Source organism: Galeopterus variegatus, unplaced genomic scaffold (assembly GCF_000696425.1).
Source record: "Galeopterus variegatus unplaced genomic scaffold, G_variegatus-3.0.2 Scaffold1562, whole genome shotgun sequence".
Classification (NCBI taxonomy): domain Eukaryota; kingdom Metazoa; phylum Chordata; class Mammalia; order Dermoptera; family Cynocephalidae; genus Galeopterus; species Galeopterus variegatus.
Genome location: NW_007727673.1, coordinates 342,429 through 367,832, shown reverse-complemented (window position 1 = coordinate 367,832; position 25,404 = coordinate 342,429). Strand labels below are relative to the sequence as shown.

The 25,404-nt window shown below is 41.8% G+C and overlaps 1 protein-coding gene across 1 annotated transcript; it reads right to left on the bottom strand.

Moving 5' to 3' along the window:
• Window positions 1-495: 495 nt before the first annotated feature.
• On the bottom strand, window positions 496-22,081 carry SLC36A3 (solute carrier family 36, member 3). The gene is made up of 10 exons (XM_008577682.1): window positions 21,527-22,081; window positions 18,703-18,793; window positions 17,159-17,247; window positions 14,566-14,661; window positions 10,308-10,392; window positions 8,807-9,025; window positions 7,163-7,261; window positions 6,620-6,786; window positions 4,285-4,454; window positions 496-1,400 (listed from the first exon to the last, which is right to left on the bottom strand). Exons 1-10 carry the CDS (start codon window positions 21,667-21,669, stop codon window positions 1,132-1,134), a joined length of 1,428 nt encoding a protein of 475 aa, XP_008575904.1. The 5' UTR covers window positions 21,670-22,081; the 3' UTR covers window positions 496-1,131.
• Window positions 22,082-25,404: the final 3,323 nt, after the last annotated feature.

Below are 25,404 nucleotides of genomic sequence, written 5' to 3'. Positions count from 1 at the left end.
AGCTGCTCTCTGTGACTACAGAGATTTAATAGATTAGTTTGCATTTTCTGGACTTACACATGAGTAGAATCATATAGTTTGTTCTTTTTGTTTGTCTGGATTCTATCACTCAGCATAACTACTTTGAGATTCATCTGTTTTATTGTGTGTGTGAACAGTTTGTTTCTGTTCATTGCTGAGTAGCATTCCATTGTATGAATGTATCACAATTTGATTGTTGGCACACATTTAGATTGTTTCCCACTGTTTTGCTATTACAAATAAAGTTACTGTGAACATTTGTGTACAAGTCTTTTTATGAGTATATGTTTCCTTTTTTTTTTAAGGTAAATGTCTTGGAGTGGAATAATTGGATGATATGGTAGGTATATGTTTAGCTTGTAAAGAAACTACAAACTGTTTATCAAAGTGGTTTCACCATTTTCCATTCACAATAGCATCATATGGAGTTTCAGTTACTCCACATCCTTACCAATACTAGCATGGTTAATCCTTGTGACTGGAGGATAATTTCTTTTTTTCACTTTCAGAATGTTGGAGTTGACAGAGCCCTTCATAATCAGTTAGTCCAACCCTTTATTTATAGGCAGGAATACTAAGACTGAGAAAGAGGGAGAAACTTGCCCAGTGTCCCATAGTAAATCAGTGGCAGAGCCAGTGTTTGGACAAAGTTACTGCTAAATTCCATTTTGTTCTGTCTGTGACTCTTCCACTTAGAATATCTAAATAGAAAACTCCCTTCCCCCAATATACTCTTTTCTAAATGTGATGCTTTAAGGACAACTACTTCAGTATAGAGAAAACAATTTCTTTTGCATTTGGTTGGCTGCTGTTTCCAGGGATATTGGGGCAAATGCCACCCCTTTTTCATTAAATGAGGCTGATAATACAAATGGTTGAATATGATTTTGGTTCAGAGTTACAAAAGACTGCCAAAGAAATCCAAAACCCAAAACAGTGCAGCTTGAGAGTGAACAGTATTAACTTGTGTCATCAGCATTTCTCTTGGAAAGATAAAAAAGCCACTAATTGATATAGAGATGTTGGCGTTCGATGAAGGTATATAACATCCACATGGAAGTTAAACAGGGAACGGGAAGAAGGGAGAGCTACTAGAATAAAAATAGATAATTATGCATAGACACCTGTGGAGTTGGCCATAGAATGGTTGATAGGTTGGGTCAACTCATAGAGGGCTTGGTATGTCCCAAATATACACCCCAAAAGGCCCAGGATGCTAATCACGATGTCTTTTGCAATGGTGACACAGTCCATGTCCTCAGAGTAAAAGGTGATAATTTCCAGTAAGGGTGGGATGATGAGGGCCAGGGCACTGCTGCTCACGGAGCCCACCAGGGAGATGACCAAGTCTAGGCGGGGGATGAGGATGGCTGAGACACCTGCAGCAAGAGGAGAAATTTAGAACTGCTGAATGTCCCTGCAAGAAGGGAGCTCAGAAATTATTGCTTTGGAGGACTGGAATTCCACAGATGTCTCAGAGACTGCTTTGGAGAGGTGAGAAGGAGTCTACTGCAGGATCGAGCAATAGGTCAGGCACCACGGCTCCAGACTCCCACTCCTGTTTTAACCGCCAATACAAATACTCTCCTTTTATATTTAATCTATTGGATTTTCCACAGATAATATTTATTGACAAGGTTCCTCTACCACTTATCTGTTGTAAGCTCCTCATTGTAGAAATGGGGAAATTTAGAGCCCTCAAGGAAACAGGACTTGCTCAACATTACGCAGAGCTGAGATGAGAATTCACTGGGATGCCTGATCTCAGGTTCTTTCTACTATGCTGCCTCTCATGTACATAAAAGAACTTGGCACACAGTAGGTGCTCAATAAATGCTCGACTCTTACCCAGACACTGAATCAAACTTTTTCCCATCTACATAATATAGACTCTGTCTAGAAGCAAGGATGGATAAAAAACAAGAGTGTTCCATTGGGGTCCAAATCTCAACCACTTATTTTCTTATTTGTAAGAGGATTCTGGTAATTAAGCAGGACATAAAACATGAAGACAGCATTAGGCTGCCCTTCTCTTCTATAAACACTCTTAAATCTCCATCTCTTATACATACAATGAACACATATCATGAATTTTCCAAGGGAGTCCAATTTTGATAATGTTTGAATGAGTAAATATATGATTTATACAACCATATGATTTTTCTATCAACAAATTAGAGAAAACATGTTCTAGGAAGCATCCATACAAGTTTGGATTTTGGATCTTTAGGGAAACATCACGTCTTTCTGAAATTGCTCCAACATGTCCAATCAGAGCATGAGAAAGACTCATAGACTCTCACGCTTGGGAGTCCATCACCCTTCTGATGACATGGTCCCTGTCCATAGCTTTCCATCATCAGATTTTAATAAGCTGCTTACCAGAGGAAGTACAGAGAAAAATCAGCATCTGTTCTGCAAGAGAGCTCACACTGAGGGGACAGAGAAGATATGTTCAAGGAAAGCTATAATGCAAGGAGGACAGAGGAGTGCTCTAAGAGGCTCAGTTCTGGTGATGCCAACCTGCTACTCAGAGCCCTTTCATTGCTCCACATTGCCCAACTCCTTAGCACAAGACCCCTTAAGACCTGGGCCCTGCCATATGCTCTGACCTCATCTCTCATCACTCCCCATTGCTTTTCTTTCTCCAAAGGGGCCATAGGCAAATACTTGCCCCGGGTCTGTGCACAGCTGGCTCTCTGCACGTGGAACATTCTTCTCTCCTCCACCTAGCTCCCACTTATCTTTTAGTTCTTAACTAATATATCACTCCACAGGAGAGAACTCCCTGGCCTGGCCCAGCCTGAGTTATAGGACCCTTTTATGTGTAGAGGGTGTCCTCTACTGACAATTGCAACCATCATCTGGTACATCATTATGTACTATCTTAACATTCATCACAATGTGCTGTAACTATTTCCTTGCATGTATTTGCCACTCAACTGTAAGCCCTGTGAGGAGAGGAGCCATGTCTTCTTCATTGTCCATTATTGTATCCCTAGTGCCTAGCACAGTGTCAGGCATGTAATAGGTGCTTGAAAAATGGTTGTTGAATGAAGGATAACAGAATTGATGAAAAAAAGGAGGAGGAAGTGGTCATTCATTGTATACCAGAAGCAGGGCACGTTTCTAGCCACACTCTCCCCTGTACTGATTATCCTGAACTACACCATCTTTCTCTTCATCTTACACCCTTCCTATCAGGAACAACCTCAAAACAGGTTCTTGAAGTCTTGGTATAGACTGAGAACTGTCTGTAATACCTTAACTCAAGCAGGAGTGCTGTTTCTGCTTCTAGAACTCCAGCTATTAAAGCTTTTTATTTGATAGCATGTTCTGCTGCTGGACAGCTCCAAGAGTTCCACAATTCCTCCTGATTCTGTACTGAGATTTGATTCCCTCAATTTTAAACTCTGACTCCTGGAGCCCTTAAGACTAAATTGGTTCTCTGTACAATAATCCCACAGGTGTTCAAGGACAGATATAGAAATTCCCTGAGCCTTTGCATCTCCAGGCAAAACATCCCTAATTCTTTTGCTCACTCCTCCTGGGGCACCTTTTCTGAAACTCTTTCTCTGAACATGCTCCAGAGAAAGAATTCCCCAGCCCTGTTTATGACGTTTCTCAAACACTTAACAACAGCCCTAACATTACACTGAATGAATGAGTGCATGGAAGGGAGGGAAGGAAGGAAGAAAAGGACACACCCAAGAAACTATCTCCAAGACATTAACAAATCAACCCCTTGGGGTTTTCCCCTACAGTTAAATACCACTTCGTGATAGGGGATTTGACTGTAATTTATGACAGGTCAGAATATAGCTCAATGGAAGATGTAGGCTTTGATGCTACACAATCTTTGTTCAAATCCTGGCTCTGTCATCTAGCACTGTATGATTTGGCATGTTACTTAATTTCTCTGGGCCACAGTTTTCTATATTACGTTGCTAAGCTGCCATGAGTATTAGATAATTAGATAATGTCAGTACAGTGCCTGGCACATAGGAGTGTGATTGAATGAATCATAATTCTTTCTCCCATAAGCCATCCAGTGTGTACTTTCTATGTGTACAGATTACTGTAATATCTACTATGTTGTAGTTCTGTTAAGCCAAGAACGTAGGTGGAAAGTTGAGGTCCAGGGAGATGAAGTATCTTGCCCTAGGTCATAAAGAAGGCAAATGGCAGAGCCAGTGATGGTGGGGAAGGCACCGTGGTTCCTAGCCACAGCCTTGGACAGGAGTGCCCTTTTATCCTACTCACAGGTGAGACAGACCAAGCCTGTGCGGACAGACAGGTCTACAGACAGCGCCCAGTTCTCTGACACCTGGGAGATGGCAAATGGAATGATGATCTCAGCTGGGACATGGAACTGGAGAGCGTAGGTGAAGAAGATACCAATAGAGTACATCAGCTTGACTGACTGGTACAACCTGCAGACAGATCAATAGGATGTGAAATGTGACGTGGCTCCTGGGAAGGCCACTCAGGACACACTTATTGCTCAGAAGCTGGCACTTGTCATTGAGTTATAGAACTGGCTAATGTCCAATGACTCAGGCCAGGCTGGCCATCAGGGCTGCCTGAGAAGCTTATTAAAAATGCGCATTCCTGGAGATTCTGAGTCAATAGGTCAGCAGCTGAGGAATCTATGCCTTTTTTCTCTTTTAATTTTTTTAAAAGGTAATATCTGCATAGAGTAAAATTCACAGTACAAAAGTCATTCAGTGAAAAGTATCCCTCCCACCCTTAATTCAGCCTCCAGTTCTCCTTTCCATAGGCAACCACTCTTACAGTTTTCCTGTGGCCCTTCCAGAAATAATCTGGGTGAAAGTAGGCACACACATGCACGCACATGCACGGCATCCAAACGTGCACGGCGGCATTCCTCTACACTCTATTGAGCTCCTTTAGTTTTTCATTAAATATTTCTTGGAGATTGTTCCCTATCAGTACATGTGGACATGGCTCTTCTATTTAATAGCTACTTGATATTCCAATTGCATGGATGTACTATAATTTTTAAAATCAGTCACCACTTAACAGATATTTAGGTTATTCCCAGTCTTTTGCCAAACAATGCTGCAAAGCATACCTTTATTCATATATCTATGGACATATAATACACAAGTCCAGAAGTAAAAATGCTGGGTAAAAGCACATGTGATTTAAAATTTTGATAGCTATATTGCCCATTTCTTGTCCTAATGTATCGTCACATCCTTGCCAAAATGGTGTGTGAATACATGTTGGTCTTTAGCATTGTATTTTTAAAAACTGGCATTTCTATTATCTTTCTAAAAATCAAGTGGCCATTTTAAGCATTTGCCTGTGAGCAGTTTGTTTATGCCCTTTGCCCATTTTTTCTTAGGTTGTTGGTCTTTTTCTTATTGGGAAAGGATATTTAAGGCTTCCCTGGAGAAAGTGATGACCAGCCAGGTTCACATCAGCAGGTGTGAAGTCCTCAGGGAGCCCAATGCCCACATTTTTCAGCTGAGGTCCCCGGAAGGAAAGCACCCTACCCAAGGTCGCTAATGGCAGCTCAAATGGCCCAAGATACAAAAACCATATTAGGATGATATCTTACTTGTGAAAAATAAAGCTGCGAAGAAATTCCACATGTATTATCTAGTCACCACCATAACACAGCGAGGTGGGTGGCGCTGGTGACATTTCCCTCACTTTACAGCTCTGGCTTTGTGGGAGATGGATGCTCCAGCTTCCCACTCACCTCGGAAAGGCCAAGGCTGTGGGGATGCATAGCAGTGATAACAGCGAACACTGGATGGGTACTTCATGTGTGCTGAGCACCGTTCTAAGCATTTTCTGCATACTAAACCAGTTAATCCTTACAATCTCTCCATGAGGTGGTGTGGCAGTCAGCTGTGCCCTTCACCAAATACTTCCAGGTCACATAAGAACCAGGATGCAAGTCCCATTAGTTAGTTTTAGAACGTATGCTCTTAAACACTTGGCTATACTGACTGCTTAGTCACTATGTATGCAATACTACCATAATAATAATAGCTAGCACTTGATGAGTGTTTACTATGTGCCAGCCCCCAAAACATTTCCTGGGTGAATGCATGAATGAATGAATGAATGATTAAATACAAGAACTCCAGACCAAGTACCAACTGGGACACAGAAATGGCAGCCTAGGTCCATTTCTGGAATTGGGGGCCTGAGTAGCCGTCCATCTGTGGGACTCCAGTCATTACTTTGGAGTTATACTTTTTGCTGGTGCTGTTTCTGTTTCCAGATCATTCCTGTTTTAGGGCCTTTACACTTTAGAGTTAGATTGGATTCAAGTTTCAGCTTCTCACAATGTGAACTGAGAAGTTACAGACTCTCCATATATCAACTTCCTCATCTATTAAGTGGAGTTGACAATAATAATCCTAACTCACAGGGCTTTTGTAAGAATTAAATGAGATGAAAATGCACAGTGCCTGGATTAACAAATGAACCCATTATTATAACCTATACTAATAGGAATAGTTACTATTTTGATGCTAATGATGACCCAAGAGAATGTGCTGCTTAGGTTCAGATCCCATCCTCTCCCTACCCCCAGCTGCGGCAGACATGGACATACCAGCAATTGGGCAAGTTGAGGGTGATGCTGACCTGGGTGTCTGACCCAAACTTCATGTAGCCCAGTGTCCCCAAGCAGATATAGAGGATGATGACAAGGGACATCCCCAAGTACAGAACAGAGGTAAAGTGCTGTGGATTCTTCATCTGGTTTTTGAGAGGCAGAACCTGGAGGTGAAAAGGGTTTTGGGGAGAAAAGGTAAAAAGAGATGTGGCACATTGTGAAAGAGCAAGGTTTTTCCACAAGCACAGACGCCCTTCTCCACTGGGCCCAGACTCAAGAAGGGACCTTCCCACAAGGCTACGTTTTCTGTCATATTTTCTATTGCCAGGAATGACCTACTCCATCTTGGCTGATTAGTAAATTCTCTCTCAGTCTTCAAGGCTCAGTGTGGTGTGTGGAGCAGTAGACACTCTGCATGTGGGAGCTGACTTCTCATCAGGAGAAGATCATACTCTGTGCTTTTGATAAATAGTATTTATTTAGACATCTGGAACTGCGACTGGCACTAGGGCCCATTCACTCAAACCTCGTCAATCTTACCATACCGATGCCTTCGAATGTGAAGATGGCCGTACCAAAGAACAGCAAGAAGGTCTTCCAGTTTGCCATCAAGGGTAGGTTGCTGGGAAACGGGATTCCCTGAAAGAAAGTAAAAGAAGGGTTTGGCTTTGCCGTGGTGGAAAAGCCATCCCAAGTCTTTGCCTGGTAGAAAACTGGGTTATACCTGACTTTAATGGGGACAGTGCTAAGAGAACCTGTAAAATATCTAGAGCTCAGTCAGCCTTCTCATCTTTTAAAAAACTTATTTATTTTGTGATCAAACACATATAACATTGAATTTACCGTTTTAACCATTTTTAATGTACACTTCAGTGGCATTAAGTGCATGCACATTGTTAAGTCACCACTGCCCATCTTGCGACCTTTTTCATCATCCCAAACTGAAACTCTGTATCTATTAAATAATAACTCCCCATTATCTAGCCTCCTGGTAATCCCTACTCTGCCTTCTGTCACTATGAATGTAACTATTCTAGGTACCTCACAGAAGTGAAATCATATAATATTTGTCCTTTTGTGTCTTACTTCACTAGGCTTAATGTTTTCAAGGTTCATCCACGTTGTAGCATGTATCAGGATATCATTCCCTTTTAAGGCTCAGTAATATTCCATTGTACTTATGTACTACATTTTGTTTGTTCATTCATCAGTTGATGGACACTTGGGTTGTTTCCACATCTTTACATGCGGAGAAAGTGGGACACAGGGAGGAGAAGGGAATTGCCCAAGGCCACTCTGCAAGTTAGTGGCACAGCCCAGATAAGAATTGAGCTTTCCTGTTTCCCAGTCCTCTAATGCCTCTTTCGCATCAGTTCTCTCAGGGCTGTGCGCTCTACTAGCTGGTACAGCAGCTCTCATGAATCTAGGGGGAATGTTGATTTTAATAGATTTCTGTGGTGGGTAGAGATGTCACATCCTAAACTCCAGAACCTGTGAATATGTTATGTTACATGGCAAGGGAGAATTAAGTTTTCAAATGGAATTAAGGTTGCTAATCAGCTGACCTTAAAATAAGGAGGTTATCCTGGATTATCTGGGTGGGACAAGGGTCCTTAAAAGTGGAAGAGGGAATCAGAAGAGAAGACCAGAGGGATGGCAGCATGAGAAAGACACGGCCTGATGTTGCTGGTTTTGAAGATGGAAGGGGCAATGGGCCAAGGAATGCCAGCAGCCTCTAGAAGCTGGAAAAAGCAAGAAAATAGATTCTCCCCTAAAGCCTCCAGAAAAGAATGCAGCCCTGCTGACACCTTGATTTTAGTCCAGTCAGACCTCCAGAACTGTAAAATAAATTTGTGTTGTTTGAAGCTACTAGATTTGTGGTAATTTGTTAAAGCAGTGATAGGAAACTAATACAACTCCAAAGAATTTCAGACTCAAAGAAATGAAATTATAATAATGGAATCGGAAAAATTACGTTCTGTTTATCAATTTCCTTGTCTGTAAACTGGAGGAAAAGGTAGTACTTCAAAAATAGTAGTGCTCCTAGATGTCACCTTGGCATCGGCTGCTCAGAGCTGGGGATCACTTTCCTCACCTTCACCTGCCCATCGTGATAATAACCCTCTCTGGGTGTCTCAGAGGCCCTGGACCCTACCCCCTTCTGCTGTGGTTTCAGGCACAGACCTGCAAGATATAGTGAAAGATCAGAACCGTGCTCCCCAGGGTGGTGATGTTGGCCAATGTTGAGAAGAAGGACAGCACCTTGAGGTTCTGGATAAACACCAACAGTATCAGGAAGGGCAGGATTGTCAGCATGTAGAAACGAATGTCCAGGTTAGGGGTCAGCACCAGGATCTTCCTGGATTGGCACGTGCTGGAGGTCACATGGGCTTCTTCCACTATCTGATAGCATAGTGAAAGGCAGTGTAGTTAGGGTTCCTGATAAAACACAGGATACCCAGCTAAATTTGAATTTCAGATCATTAATAGATAACTTTGCTGTATAAATATGTCCCAAATACTGCATAGAGCATATTCATAGTTAAAAAGAATATTATTCACTATTTATCTAAAATTACAATTTAACTGGGTGTCATAAATTTTTCTTTGCCAAATCTGGCAACCTTAACTGTAGTGCCCATGATTGTGACAACCAGAAACCCTTAGAATCATTAAATCTCACTGCCGAAGGGACCTTTTTTCATCTAGCCTAACCTCTTCTTCCCTCATTAAATGGGTTGCTTTCTTTTGTACATCCAGAGAAAGGGAATTCATTGCATAAGAATATCCTCTTCAACTTTAGGTAGCCCTAAATGTTGGAAAGCTCTGCATACTGGGCAAAACCCATCTGTTTGAATAATCCATCTACAATACTTGCCATAGTTCTTTCTGGATGTTTGGGTGCAGGAAAACAAGTATGCTCCCTCTATTCCACAAAGCCAAGAAAGAACGCTATGATTGATGTGTGTTGTTTATTAGCAATGCAGCAATAGAAAGGCTGCAGCTTGTTTGCCTTACATAGTTGGCCCCTTTTGAATCTGCAGATTCTGCACCTCGGATTCAACCAACCTTGGAATGAAAATATTAGAAAAAAATTGCATCTCTACTGAACATGTACAGACTTTGATCTTGTTGTTATTCTCTAAGCAATTCAGTATAACAACTATTTACATAGCATTTATGTTGTGCTAGGTATTAGAAGTAATCTAGAGACAACTGAAAGTATACAGGAGGATGTGCATGGGTTACCTGCAAATACTATGCCACTGTGTATCAGGGACTTGAGCTTCCTGGATTTTGGCATTCACAGGGATCCTGGAACCAATCCCCACAGATACTGCAGGATGGCTGTATTTAGTTAGGCATTTTCTACATGACAACCTTGAGATACGTAAAGTAAATTTCACCAATGCTTTCCAGGCTAAAAATTCTCAATTATTTCTGATTGGACATGATTACAACCCTTTCTGTTTGTCTTGGTTACAGTTTTCAGAAGTTGCTTTGGCTTCTCTATGATCCTTTAACTTGTGGTTCCCAGGATGGAGAGAACTCCCAAGTGTGGTCTGATCAAGGGAGTAGAAATAAAGCCGTCTCCTCCCATGACTTGAACACTATACTTTTGCTAATGTAGCCCTAGCATCAGGAGGTCTGCGTTTCTCACTCTGCCCAGAAGGGGCCTCTTTACCTGTTGTAAATTGTCTGCCATAAACATGAAATAAACACTGCAGAAGCCCAGCTGGGTGATGATTAATAGGAAACTGACTATGTACCTGGGAAGAAAAAAAAGAAGTAGACAGAGGCAGAAAACTAACATTAAAATCATTTTGTAAGAATGCGCTTATTTTTTGAAACAATTATTTCTGTCAACACTGATTTAAAAAAATTTCCCCCACATTTTTCTTATTTTTTGAAAATTTCCAAGCCCACAGAAAAAGTTGAAAGAATAGTATAATTAACATCCATATCACTTTAACTAAATATATTGTTAATTTTTTTTTACCCCAGATAACATTATGTATGTGCGTATGTATGTATGTATTCATCCATGCATACACACACACGCATTTTTTCCTGGAATCATTTGAAAGTCAATTGCAAATATCATAATACTTTAACTCCAGATACCTCAGCATACCTCTCTTAAGACTATGATAGACGGAAAATCAACTTCAATATCCCCAAATTAACCAGTAGTCTTCCAAAATTTCATGGAAAATTTATTAAAAGATTATCTTTTAATTCTATTTTTCCATGAACTTTTTTTTTTTTTTTCCTTTTTATCTTTTTTTTCGTGACTGGTAATGGGATTGCAACCCTCGGTGTCACGCCCGTACCGCAACCGGCAACGGGATTGCAACCCTCGGTGTCGCACCCGCACCACGCTCAGCCAGTGAGCGGACGGTCTCTATATGGGATCCGAACCCTTGGCGGGAGCGCCGCCGCGCTGCACTCTACCAAGTGCGCCACCGGGCCGGCCCTTTCCATGAACTTTTTAAAGTACTCTCATATAGTCCATATTTTAAATACTTCAATTCTCTCCAAAATATGTTTTGTAGCTAATAATTTTGAATTTTTTGATTCAGGATTTAATCATGACTTGTATGTTGCATTTGGCTCTGTTTCTTCTGTCTTTTGTTCACATAGAACTACCCTATATATATCCACCTTTTTTTATTTTTCATGTTGTTGGCTTTTTCCAGAGAGTCCAGGTCAATTGTGTTATAGAGTGCCCCACATTGTGGACTTGTGTGACTGCTTCCTCATGGTTAGACTCAAGTCAGCACGTTTGGCAAGAATACTACGGAGGTGATATTTTGTGCCTTTATTTCATCACATTGGAAGGCACAGGGCGGCCTGTTGTTCTAGTGTGTTGACGACTGTGATCTCTCCATTGTAAATGTATGTTTTCCCTTTGTAATCTGGGGGGTAGAATGTTGAGATGGCATAAATATCCTATTCCCCTTACACCAATGGTTTTAACATTTATTAATGATTCTTGCCTGAATCAATTATTTCATCAGTCCTTGCAAGGTGGTGGTTTTCTAATTCTATCTATCATTTCTTCTGAATTTATTAGCTGGCATTTAAGAGAGATATATTCTTCCCTCCTCTTTTTTTTTGTATCACAATAGAGTCAAACTATTTTTTAATTTAAAATATTATACTCTATTATTGTCATGATTTTTTTGGATTCTTAAATTGACCCAAATTTGGAGATGCATTTTTTTAAAGGAACAAAAATATATTCCTCTACTTAGATTCTAATGTTTATATAAGTGTTCTTCAAAACTGGGTTTAGCAGCAACCAATTTGTTGGTTGAGGCACATGTTAAAAATATAGATTCCTGGCTCTCCAATCAGCCTGTTGTGTTAGAATCTTTGTGTTGTCATGTGAGACTTAAGAATTATATATTTTCTTTATTATGGAGATTTTCAAACATATACAAAAGCAATGAGAGTAATTTAATAAATCTTCATGTACCATGAGGCTTCAACAAGTATTAATTTTTGCCTTAAGAATTATATATTTTCTTTATTATGGAGATTTTCAAACATATACAAAAGCAATGAGAGCAATTTAATAAATCTTCATGTACCATGAGGCTTCAACAAGTATTAATTTTTGACAATCCTCTTCTATTCCTTCATCCCCACCACACACATACCTAATTTGTCAAAGTATTTGTAGCAAACCAGAGACCTCAAGTCATTTTACCTGTAAATAATTCAGTATGCAGCTCTAATAGAGAAGGGTTTAAAAAGCATAACCATCATATCATTATCATCACTTACAAAATTAACAATAATTTCTTCATATCATCTAATATTTAGTCCATATTCAGATTCCTCTGATTATCTCAAAAATATCTATCTTATGTTGATTTCCAAACAAGTTTACACATTGCATTTTTTAATCAAGTCTCAAGTTTTTTAAAGTGCTGTATTCCCTTTGCCCTGTTGTTTTCTCTTGCAAGTTTTTTTATTTTTTGTTTGTTCTTGAGGATACCAGATCATTTGTCTTGTAGTATATCGTATTTTCTGGGTCTGGCTGATGACTTCCTCGTGACATCATTGATCTTGTTCCTCTATCCCTTGTGTTTCCTGTAAAGTGACATTAGATCTAGTGGTTTAATCAAATGGAGATTCCTCATCAATTTTTCTGGCAAGAATATTTCAGAGGCAGTGCTCTGTACTCCCTACTGTATCCCATTGTGAGAATTAAGTTAAGTTTGGCCTAAAGCGTTCTTCAGACATAGTGAACTGTAACCCAAATTGATGTGTAAACAGACTAACCTACTCTTGTAACCTAACTTGATGTGCTGGCAGACGGCAACCTACTCCTGTAACAAGTAGCAGAGTCTCAGCCCATCACAGGCATCCGACTGTTCTGTACCTCACTTGTTTTCTGTATCTGACTTCCCTTTTCTGTCTATAAATTTTACGTGGCAATGGTGGAGTGTTCAGAATCTGTTCTGATTCTGGGGGCTGCCTGATTGATGAATTGTTCTTTGTTCAAATTAAACTCTGTTAAATTTAATTTATCTAAAGTTATTAACATGAGACACACCATATATGGCTGTCCAATGTCTAAACATGCAGTGCTAAGATGCTAAGATTAGTACATGGGGTCAGGTGGCATCAAACTTCCTTTGAAAAGTTTCCCAATCACCTTTCACCTAATGGCTTGAGCCTCCATTAATGACTGTTGCCTACATGAAATGGGCAGTTTTTATTGTTGTTGTTTTTGGTGGCTAGCCGGTATGGGGATCCCAACGCTTGATGAATGGGTGGTTTTTAATAAAGCTCCCCAGGTATCTCAGTGCACTACAAGTTACAAATCATTGGCTTAAATAAAATATTTTTCTAAATGTTTCCAACTCTTTTTCAGTCACTGGTCCTCCTGAGAAATGGTACAGTGTAGCGGATGGGAGCTAGATGTTCTGAGTTCCAGTTCTTGCTCTGCCACTAAACTCCTGTGTGATCCTGAGCAACTTTATTGCCCTCTCTGAGCTTCATTCTCTTTATTTGAACAGGCGTGAATATGGTGATATGTAAGGGCCCTTCTTGCCCTAAATATTTACTCAGGGTGTCATCAAAAATTGATAAGCCTTGGAGAGAATGGATGCACAATCGTAAGGCATCCATTATTACTGCCACGTGATCTCACCTTCCTGATAACTGGAGTGACTCCTGATCAGGAGATCAATGACCTACTGAGAATTCCCAAAAAAGAGTGGCAGAAGGCATCTCAGCAGTCACAATATTGACTCACTACCTCCCGAGGGACTTTGCTGGGGAGGCTGCAGTGAGAGACATGTGATGTCTATGCTTTGGATATATTATTTTATCTTTATGAGCCTTGATCACCTCATACTTCCAGGACAATAAAAACCCACCCTGCCTGCCTCACAAGGTTGTTGAGATGATCAGAGGAGCTAAGACATAGAAAACCACTTTGTATACCATTAACTTTTTATCAAGCAAGAGAACAACCTAAATGTTCACTATTAGGGGAATGGTCCAATAAAACTGTGATATACATCCACACTGGGGAACCTCGTGAGTTTTTAAAAAAATGAGGTAGATCTATATGCACCAAGGTGAAGAAAAACTAGACATATTGTTAGATAAAAAGCAAATATCCAAAAATTATTCTAAGTAATGTACAAGAAAATATAAGACAAATTAGATATTGCTATTCACACACATACTGATGCACCTGTAGAGAGAAAAAAAATCTAGAGGAATATTTATTAATTAGGTATCAATGATTATCTCAGGTAGAGTAAAGTGGGTGATGGGACTATTGGGGGAATTCTCTATATTGTTTGACACTTTACAATAAAAACATGTTCATTTAAAATGTGTGTAACTAGAAATAAAGGAAGAACAGGTGAGGATTATTGTTGTTGTTACTGTACCACTACGTCTGTGGCTACTACCTTCCCCACACGGAATGTGTCCTCAGCCAGGTGTTCGGGCAGGTTTCAAGGCTGTACATCGTGGCCTCTCCATAGTTCACAAAAGTCTTTTGCAGTCTAAGGGGAAAGGACAAACGATTTGTAACTTAAAATACTTTTCTTAAAGGTACTATTTACTCCTGAAGTGAGCAATTATTATACAAGTATATTTGTGTGTTAGCATCACATGTTCTGTTAATTTTCTAGCAATGGTATACTGTATGCTTTAAAAACTTTCAGGAGTTTGCTTTTTTTTTTTTTCTTTTTTTGCAGTTGTCCTTTAAAGCACAAATGTTTAAGTGGATATCATTGAATTTGTTCTTTTTGAATGAACAGTAGCTATGCATTGATTTAGGTCTGTAAAGCAGAAAAGAAGGGATATGGTTGGGGGAGGAGAAGGTGGGAGAGAAGCGGTACTGGTGTGGCTAAGGGGGTGATTTGTCTTTTCTGGATTTACGTTCCTTTCTTCCCATTGACAAGGGCCTGTCTTGGACTAGATCCCATGCAATGGTGATCTGTAGGATACTGCCTAGCACCCCTATAGGATGTAACACCCACATTCCAGCCTATTCCTGTTCCCTTGTACTTTTTCTAGGGATCCCTTTCTAAGAGTGGGGCAGGCCCTGCTGTAGGACTGTCCTCGTCTTTTGCAGGATCAAGAGGGAGCAGCAGCAGGTTGCCAAAATCCCAGATGCACAGTGTTAATTGTAGGACTGAGGGGAGCATCTGGGAGAGAGAAATGGCCCCAGACATGCTAGGAAACCAAGGTTTAAATCCCAACATGCCCCTCTGATAGCCAGTGATCTTGACCAAGTCTCTTTAGATTTCTGGGTCTCAGTTTTGTTGACATGCGGTCTAGGTTCTGGGGAGGAGACAGCAAGAGATGGATATGGAGGTGCGTTGGGAATATGGCACGATCCTTCTATTTTTAAGTCTCTTTAGATTTCTGGGTCTCAGTTTTGTTGACATGCGGTCTAGGTTCTGGGGAGGAGAGAGCAAGAGATGGATATGGAGGTGCGTTGGGAATATGGCACGATCCTTCTATTTTTATTATTGCTCACTATGATTGGCATTTGTACTATAAATGAGGTCACGTGCATGGGACTGGCAAATATGTTAGTCTGAGGGTTGTAAATTCAGAAGCTATGGGGATCAGACAGGTATTAGTAATGGGGGAGTGGCAGGGGCTGGGTATGACAGGATAAGGCCTACTGTAGACAGTGGCAAGTCAGAGAAAAGGGGTTGATCAGGACTCAGTTCAGAAGAACAACAAAGGAATGAAGGCCCAGAAGTGCCACATTGTCTAACTGATAAGAAGGCAGTTTTATTTTTTTAAATGTAAAAATGTCAGGTTTTTAAATGTTGGGAAAAAACAACAACAAAAAACTGTGGAAGTCACCCAAAACATATCTGAAGCCCATAGTCAGCTCTTGGGTCAACATTCTGAAACCTTTGCATTAGAGAAAAATGAAAGAGAAGTCATCAGAAAAAAATCAGGGGAAGGCTGTCAGAATGGCCAGATGTCAGAAGCCTACCTGGTGATATAGTGATCCAAGCCAGCTTGAGGGAAGAGAAGGTTTGCAAAACAGTTAAGGGTGAGGTAAGACAGGTCTTTGAATACCTGCTCTGCTACTTCCTAGCTGCATGACCTTGGGCAAGGCATTTAAGCCTTAGTTTACTTATCTGCAAAATGGGAATAAAAATAGCACCTACCATAGAGATTTGCTGTAAGTAGTAAAGAAGGCTCGCAAAGCTCTCGGCAGGGTAACCTGGCATGATGTAATTACTCAATAAGTTTAACCACTGATCGAGTAAATGCTCTTAAGTGCTTTGTGAGCAGAAAGGGCTGTGTGAATTAGGTGTGACTGATATATATTCCAGATACACCTATTTGGGTTGAGATAGTTGGGCTTTATGAATTTCATTTAATATCCCTACTTTGACTTATGAGGTCTTTCTTTACATCTCCAAGGACCTATTTTGATTTGCATGCGTTGGGAGCAGCTGAGCGCTGTGCATCTCAGCATTATTTGTTTTCAGTGCATCTTTCTTTTCTTTCTGAAATAGTTTTTGCGTTAGAGTTTCAAACACACAATCGCTGAGTATTTCATGTATGCTTTGTTAATGACTGAAGTCATTGTAAAGTATTCATTTCATGGATAACTATGTTTTTTACTTTTACTAAATTGCCCTAAAAGGTGTGTGTATTGGGGTGGGGAGAGGTTGGAGTGGGGAGACTAAAAGGAAGAGAAGGACATCTCTAAGTATCTTGCATGTACATGGTAGTCAGTAGGCGCTTTTGCATTTTTCATCACTTTTGAGGCTTCCAGGTAAGGAGATTTAGGCTGAGAGTGGTATAGGAACTTGACAAAGTCATCCAGAGCAGAGTTGGGTCTGCACCTGGAGTCCCCAGTTAGGATTCTTTCTTACCCCTTCCACTGCCTCTGTAGACTCCAGAGTGGCAGGGGCAGTGGCCTGGAGAAGTGGTCGAGTTAAGTGGGTCAGTGGTCAAAGGAAACACAACACACCCTCAGATGGGCCCAGTGCTGGGGTGAGAGAGGAGAGGTACCCTCACCTTTGACTGAGGTGATGAGCACAGTTCAACAGGATGACCATGCAGTGCACGGTGAGGATCCCGATGGCCAGCAGGCTGATGGGACCCACCTGGCGGGGAAAGGAGAGGCAGGACGGTGAGCTGCACCCTGACCACTCCCACACCCTGGCCCACCCATGGTCTGTGTGCTGGAGTCCTAGCATAATAAAGCTGTCTCTGGGATGAGGGACCCTGCCTGAATGTCCTTGTGCCCCCAGATGCTCTGGTTTGAATGCTCTTCTTAACATCATTGCAGAGTGGCTGCCCAACCTTTGCTAGAATACATATAGTGACAGAGAGCTCACTACCTCCCCACACAGCCCATGCCTTTTCTCACTTGCCTTGAGTTCTACCCTCCTGGAGTCCCTCGAGGTAAATTCAGTTCACGTTATACCCTTAGCCCTCACCTCCTCTGAGGTACTTGAAGAGCAAGCTTCCTCTTAGGACTTAATTCTCTTTGTCTAGTACAGTTTATCAGCAGGGGCACTATTGACATTTTGGGGCAGATGATTCTTTGTTGTGAAGAGCTGTCCTGCGCATTGTAGGATGTTTAGCAGCATCCCTGGTCTCTACCCACCAAGTATCAGAAGCACCCCCCACTAAGCTGTGACAATGGAAAATGTCTCTAGACATTGTAAATGTCTTTGAGAGAAGGAAGGCACAAAATTATCCCCCAGATAATCACTGCCCTAGTGTGTCCTATTTGTCAGTATCCAGAAGTGATCAGGAAGGCTCTCTCACCTCCTTTGTTCTTGACACTCATGCCTTTATAGACGTGCCCCAAGAGAACATTATCTACTATGAATAGATAAATGTGGGATCAAGAGAACCAGTAGACTCCCTTGGAATGCAGTCTCCATGTGGCGGAAACTTTCCTGTCCTGTTTACTTCCCTACTCTCAGGGCTTAAGAATGCTCAATAAATATTTCTCAAATAAATCATGGTTAGAGGGTCTGGTGGGGTATTGTCTTATCTTTGTAAGTACTTTAGGAATTCCAGGTGAGGTAGATATAAGTGGTAGGAAAACACAAATGTGGGCAGCATTAATTTTCCTAAGAAATAGTAAAGTTTTAGAGAGGAAGCAAATTTCAAAAGACAGAAAGGAGAACAGCATATGCAGAGACAGAGGCAGGCGGGTGCAGGCAGAGAGTGGGGATCACCCTCATGTCCAAGCCACTCTCTCACATACCATCAGATGGTTTGCAATAGGAGTCACATACTCAAATGCCTACAGTGACCAGGCTGTGAATGTGAATGAGTGAAATGAGTGGAACATAATCCTTGGGAGTGGGGAGGAGTGTGGTAAAGTGTAGTCTGTATGAGTGTGGTACGTCTTTAAGAGTAATGGTCCATTCCCCCCCACAGGATGCTGTTTGGCTACAGATTGGCTCCAGTGGATTGATGCCGACAGGCATATTTCCTGTTGCAGAGGGCACCTTTTGACAAACAGTGCAAAGACCTTAGGAACCCATCACCCCCTCCCCCAAATGGGTCAGCCTAGTTGCCATCTCGTAGGTGCCTCTTACCAATAAGCCGGCATTTTTTATGGCCAGGGGAAGCCCCAGGAGCCCTGTGCCGATGTTGCATTTCAACAAGTGGATCAAAGTTTGCATCATCCTGTGGTAGGGAGACAAAAGTGTACTGTCAGTGGAAGGGAAGGGAATGGTGGCCCAGAGCTCAGCCTTCTTCCAGCATGTCCAGAAGCACCTGTTGGGAAGAGGGACAAAACCAGATGAAGTGGACTCTGGGGCAACTCTCTGTTCCAGGGATCTGTCCTGGAATATCAGATCCAGAGCTGGTGCCAGTTCAGTTGACTAAACAAATATTGAACACACACTAGGCTCTAAAGAAAAAGTAAATAAAAATTACTACCATTCTGGATAATTCCCTGCTACCAGTTGGTTCATTAATTCAATGGTTGATTGGTTCATTAATCCAATGATTTCTTTCATGATTTATTCATTCAACTAATATTTATTGACACCTACTTCCAGCGTTTAGATAGATAATGAAACAAAATAGTAATAATTGACTCAATTTACAGAGTATTTAGTGGTACCAGGTCATTTATTAAACCATTAACTAGAAAAAAGTATCTTCTACAAGGTATGGAGAATTTACTGGTTCTATTCACTCCTTCATTAACTCAACCAATATTCATTGTGAATATGAATTGCTATATATAAATATCCAGGGCCGACCCTGTGGCTCACTCAGGAGAGTGTGGCACTGGGAGCACAGTGGCTCTCTCACCGCGGGTTCAGATCCTATATAGGGATGGCTGGTGTGCTCACTGGCTGAGCGCAGTGCAGGCGACACCAAGCCAAGGGTTACGATCCCCTTACCGGTCACACACACACACAAAAAAATAAAATAAAATAAAATAAAATAATAAATAAATAAATAAATATCCATGAATTGGTATATAGTACATCCATGCTATTATGCATTGAATAAAGTTGCATAATTTAGTAACAATTGCTACTATGCATACAGAGTGCCGTCTGCCCTCTGTGTCTATAGGTTCTGCACCTGTGGATTCAACTAACTACAGATCAAAATAAATGAAAAAAAATATTCCACAAAGTTCTAAAAAGCAAAACTTGAATTTGCCAGGTACTGAATATATGTTGAATCCATGTGAATGAAGTGATGTGTTGGCATTGTATTAGGTATTATAAGTAATCTAGAGATGATTTGAAGTATGTGGGAGGATGTGCATAGATAATATACGAATACTACACCATTTTATGTCAGGGACTTGAGCATCTGAGGATTTTGGTGTCCACAAGGGGTCCTGGAACCAACCTCCCAAGGATACCGAGGGACGACTGTACTTACTATGTGCCCGGCAGGGTGCTAGGTCCCAGGATGCTAAATGGTCTTCACACCCATGCTGGCAGCTCCTGCCCAGGAAGCTTCAATCCTGATGTGGACTGGTAGGGTAAATTGGAACGGGATTGTGAGAACAGAATCCAAAAGAAATTGACACGGAAAGAGAGTGCGAGAGCACTGAATCCAGAGGTAGGAGCACTGGATTCTGAGTTCTAGCTCTGCCATTAACCTGCTGCGTTTGGTTACTACTTTGGGAAGACTCTTAGCTGCTTAGGTCCTCTATTTTCTCATCTGCCAAAAAAGGCAGAATAATTCTTGTCCTGCCTATGTCCAGGGATGGTGAAAGAATCAAAAAGATCATGACATGAATCTTAAAATTGTGACATGCTTTATGGACATGAGCATCATAATCATCATCATCATCACTGTCACTGCCACCTTTGGTTTGGCCCTCACGGTGCTCTCCATGCAACATTGCCATCTAGAAAGGTACCAGTTAAATGCTTCCCAAAAGGACACGAGAGAGGGCATTTCCTGGCACTCTTATCAACACTGGATATTGTCATTTATGATCTCTTTATGCCATGACTATTATCTGATCTGATTACTAGATAAAAATCTGATTGGCAATAAAGTCCTAGAGAAAAAGTTCTATGTGTTGAGTTTGGGGCAGTAAAGGTCTCTAGACATGGGGCTAGCAGGTGACCTTTTGTTCCCTGGATGGATCTGTAGAAAGGAGAGAGAAAGAGCAGAAAAGAGAGAGGGAGAATAAGCATAGATGTGAGAGAAAAGGAAAGCAGGCTGAAACTGCAGAAGAAAGGGAAGAAAAGAAGGGGAGCTAGCATAACATAGGAAATTTTTCCTGGAATTAAGAAGCTCATGTTGCGAATGGCTGCTGCTACGGGTCCCTGAAGGTTCGTGTATTGGAAACTTAATCCCCACTTTAACAGTGTTAAGAAGGTGGGAAATCCTACTATGGTCATTGAAAAGTGGAGCCTTTAAAAGGTAATTAGATTGTGAAAACTGTACCCTAGGGAATGGATTAATCCATTGATGGTTTAATGGGTGGTAATAGGCATGGATCTGATGGCTTTATAAGGACAGTGAGTGAGTAGGTTAGCTCAGCCATTCCCCATATAATACCCTGCATTGCTGTGGAGAGTCACCACCAAGAAAAAGGCCCTCACTAGATGTCTTCCCTGGTCTTTGTCTTCTCAACCTCCAAAACTGTAAGAAATAAATTGCATTTCTTTATAAATTAACCAGTTTCAGGTATTCTATTGTAAGCATCAGAAAAGAACTAATACAGCTGCTCTATCTGCGTACTTTGCAAAAACTGGGAAATATCCAGAGCCACAGGGATTGTAGATTCTGAAATTTTTGTCTTGTATCCATGCATCTCCTGTTCAATGGGGACAAGAGTGCTAAGAAGAGAGAAGCAGGAAGATGTAGTCCAGAGCTGCAAAAAACAGCAGCACTTGACCTAAGGTCTGGAAGGGTGGCACAATCACTTACGATAGTTCGGCTTCCCCAGCAGGATGGACATTCTCTGGAGTAATGTTACTGCTACTTTCTGAGGGTGACTTAGACCTGTTGTCTGAGGAGTTCAGCTCGTTCAGCTCACTGTAGTCCCTTCCAAGCAATGACGTCTTCAACATGGTGGGTAGGTGGCAGAAGCTCAGGGTTAAGGCCTGTAACAGCTTTGAAAAAGCCTCCGATGGGTTTTTCTCCAGAGAAACCAAGACTGCAATCCTGAGATACTGGCTCCTAATTCCTGAGGATGCCTGCCACTGGCTGAAGCCTGAAGTGTGTGAATCAGTGAAGCACCAGTGACAGGGGAAACTGATGTGGATTGTGCCTCACCTGGCTCTGGGGGCACTTAAGAGAGTCTCCCCTCAGGAGGATCCTTAGTGCCCCTCACAATTGCTCAGCCACCTGCCAGGATTTGCCTGGGCTTTCAGCCTCTGCCGATTCAGCCCTCACTGCTCTAGGGCAAAGTGAACAGTGAGACTGGGCCGAAGAAGGTACCATTGGACTGGAGGTCCTGTGCCTGGATGTGGGGCCGGGCTCAGTGCTCTGCTTTCTCTGCTAAGGAGGAAACCAGAGCTACCTCATAATGGAGGCTGCCTGGCCAATAAGCTGCTGCAAAGCCCCAGGATGCAAGTGTGGCCCAGCAGAGTGTAATCCAGCTGCCGCCCTTCCTGGGTGGGGGTGAGGAGTGGCTTGTAAGGCGCAATTCAAATGCCACCTGCTCAGAATTTCTATACTGGAGGGACGTATGGACTGCCACCTATTTGGAATAGAGTGCAAGTAAACTGTTAAAAAAAAATCATTTGTTCAAAAAAATATTTATTAAGCACCTAATATATGCTAGGAACTGTTCTCCATGCTGGGAGTACATTAGGGTAGAAAACCTACTATAATCTCTGCTTTCTTGGAATTTACAATCTGGTAGGACTTGTGGAGACAGATGATAAACAAAATAAATATGTCAGGTATATGTTAGTTGGTAATAAGTGCTATAGTGAAAAATAATGCAGAAAGGAGGGTGGGGAGTACTGGCTAGTGGGAGGGGTGCAATTTTAGATTGGGTGGTCAGAGAGGGCCTCGCTGAGAAAGTGACATTCGGGTAAAGGGCTGAATGAGGTGAGCGAGTGTGTCCATGTATGTCTTGGGTAAGAAACTTCAAGCTGAGGGAACAGTAAGTGCAAAGGTCCTGAGGCAGGAGTGTGCTGGGGGTATTTTGGGAAGGGCAATGAGGAAACGTGGCTGGCCTGGAGCACACAAGGGAGAGGGGAGACGAGGAGAGTGGATGTAAGTCTGGTTTTGCCCTGGCATAATGATTAAAAGTATCCTGGTTTGGATGACAAATTACATGGTCGCCTCAGAGATGCAGTTAGAGAGGTAATGGAAGGGGATGGAAAGGGCTGGGCAGGATCCTGAGGATGGACATATTACATAATCTGGGCTTTTCTATTTATTCTCTTGTAAATTGCCTGCTTATGTTTTTGCTTGTTTTTTTAATTTTTATTTTTTTAAAGAGAGAGAAGTTATTAAGAGGGGTGTGTGTGTGTGTGTGTGTGTGTGTGTGTGTATACGTGTTTGCATTTGGGTATTTGCCCAAATTTGAAGACCATATAGTCTACAAATAGTTATTCCTGGTAGAATATCATCATTTACTTTTGTCTATGCTTTTTTTTAATACAAAATTTTAAATATATTTAAGAGTTACGTTTCTCAATCTTTTTCACTTTGATTTTTGGTTTCATTTCAAAAGGCCTTTACTACTTCAAGATTTAAAAATATTTTCTTAAGTTATGTCTTATTTTCTTTTTAGTGGCTGTTGGTTCTTTGAAGTATGTAATTTTTAATTCTTAATAGAATCCTGGCTCTGCCATTCACTAGCTGTGTGGCTTGGCCAAATCACTTAACCTTTCTGTGCTTTGTTTTCTTCATCTATAAAATGGGTATATTAGTAATACCAATGTCTGAATATTGCCAGAAGGATCGAATGAGTTAATTTATGTACAGCATTTAGAACAGTGCTCAGCATCTGTTAAGCTTTCAGTAAGTGTTAGTGTTATCATCATTGTTAATCCATTTTCCAAATGGCTGACTAGTGTTCCCAGTGCTATTTATTGAATAATCTATCCTTTTTTCATTTTATTTGAAAGATACTGGTTGTGATTTTTTTTTTCTTTTTTTCTTTTTTTCTTTTTTTTTTTTTTTGTCTTTTTCCGTGTCCGGCGACAGATCGCAACCCTCAGTGTCACCCCCGTACCGGACCGGGACCGGCAACGGGATTGCAACCCTCGGTGTTGCTCCCGCGCCTTGCTCAGCCAGTGAGCGGGAACCGGTCTGTATGTGGGATCCGAAACCTCAGCGGGAGCGCCACCGCGCTTCCCAAGTGGCGCACTATAGCAGTGCACCACCAGGCCGGCCCAATGATTTTTTTTTTTTTTCTAATTTGATCTTGAGGTCTCTCTCTGGAGAGTGGCCATAATTTGAGATATCCACTCTCTAGGAGAACCCTGACTGGGAGGAGGGTTAGGTCGGCCAGGTGAGACACAGAGGAGGCAACACAGCAAAGCACATGAAGGGACAGAGGCAATTTTATTACTTACAGACCCCAGAGAGAGGACAGCAGCATGCCCCACAATGCTGGCAGGAAGTGGGAGCCATCAGGGTAATGCACTCTCAACCAACCGGTGGGGGGGGAAGGGGGAGAGAGAGAGAGAGAGAAAGAGAGAGAGAGAGAGAGGAGAGAGAGAGAAGGAGAGAGAGAGGGAGAGAGAGAGGGAGAGACAGGGAGAGAGAGACAGGGAGAGAGATTGGACCTGTGGGACTAAAGCCTTTATGGAGGTCCAGGACATTATCCACCCAAACAGGTTTTCCGATGGGAGTTGTAATTGGTGGGTTTAAAGCAAGCAGGCACGAGTTCCAGGAGGTTATGCTGTGACTGAAAGGTGGGTGTGATATATATATTTTATATGTATATTTTATACACACGCCCACGCACATATATAAAACGTTTTCGTCGATGGTTCCTGGCTCCTCAAGGCAGGACTGATCTTCCCCTGGCTTTCTTGGAGCTGGCCACAATCTCTGACTTACCTTGTCTGATTGTTGGTCTAAAATCCCTATTTCGGAAGGATTCCTGCCCATGCCCAGGAGGAAGGACTGCTGCTCAGAGAGGCCAAGAAGAATTTGAACAGACAGGACTTGCTGTTCAAATTCAGTCTATTAGTATTAAATCATACCCTTTTTGTTCAACCACATTTCTACATGGCTGTTCATGTTTCAGTCATGCCTGTGTAATGAAGCTTCCATAAAAACCCAAGAGCACAGGGTTTGAAGATCTTCCAGATAGTGGAACACGTGGAGGTTCCTGGAGGGCAGTGCACACAGTGGGGACATGGAAGCTCCGTGCCTTTATAATAAACTAATAAACATTAAGCAAGTGTTTCCCTGAGTTCTGTGAGCTGCTCAGCAAATCAATCAAACCCAAGGAAGTGTGTTGTGGGAACCCTGATGTATAGCTGGTTGGTCAGAAGCACAGGTAAAGCAGCCTATAGCTTGCCACTGACATCTGAAGTGAGGGACAGTCTTGAGGACCAAGCCCTGAATCTGTGGGATCTGATGCTATCTCCTGGTAGATAGTGTTAGAACTAAAATGGAGGGCACCCAGCTGGTGTCTGCTGCAGAATTGCTTGGTTTGTGTGGAGAAGTCCCCACATATTTGGTCACAGAAATCTGTGTTATTCATGATGTGAAAGCAAAGGAAAAAGTGTGTTTTTCCCTTTCAGGTGGTCACTGTGGCATATCTGCACAGCCCATGCAGGATGCGGGGGTCAGTGGGGAGAGTCACATAGATTGTATCTAGCTGTCCCACA

Bases quoted from the DNA above. Each gene is read 5' to 3' on its own strand.
- SLC36A3 (XM_008577682.1), bottom strand. From the start codon at position 21,669: ATGTTGAAGACGTCATTGCTTGGAAGGGACTACAGTGAGCTGAACGAG. The intron at 14,662-17,158 runs GTGAGGGTACCT...CTTTCCCCTTAG, and splicing joins GCTCATCACCTCAGTCAAAG to ACTGCAAAAGACTTTTGTGA. The intron at 4,455-6,619 runs GTATGTCCATGT...ATCTGTCTGCAG, and splicing joins CTCAACTTGCCCAATTGCTG to GTTGTACCAGTCAGTCAAGC.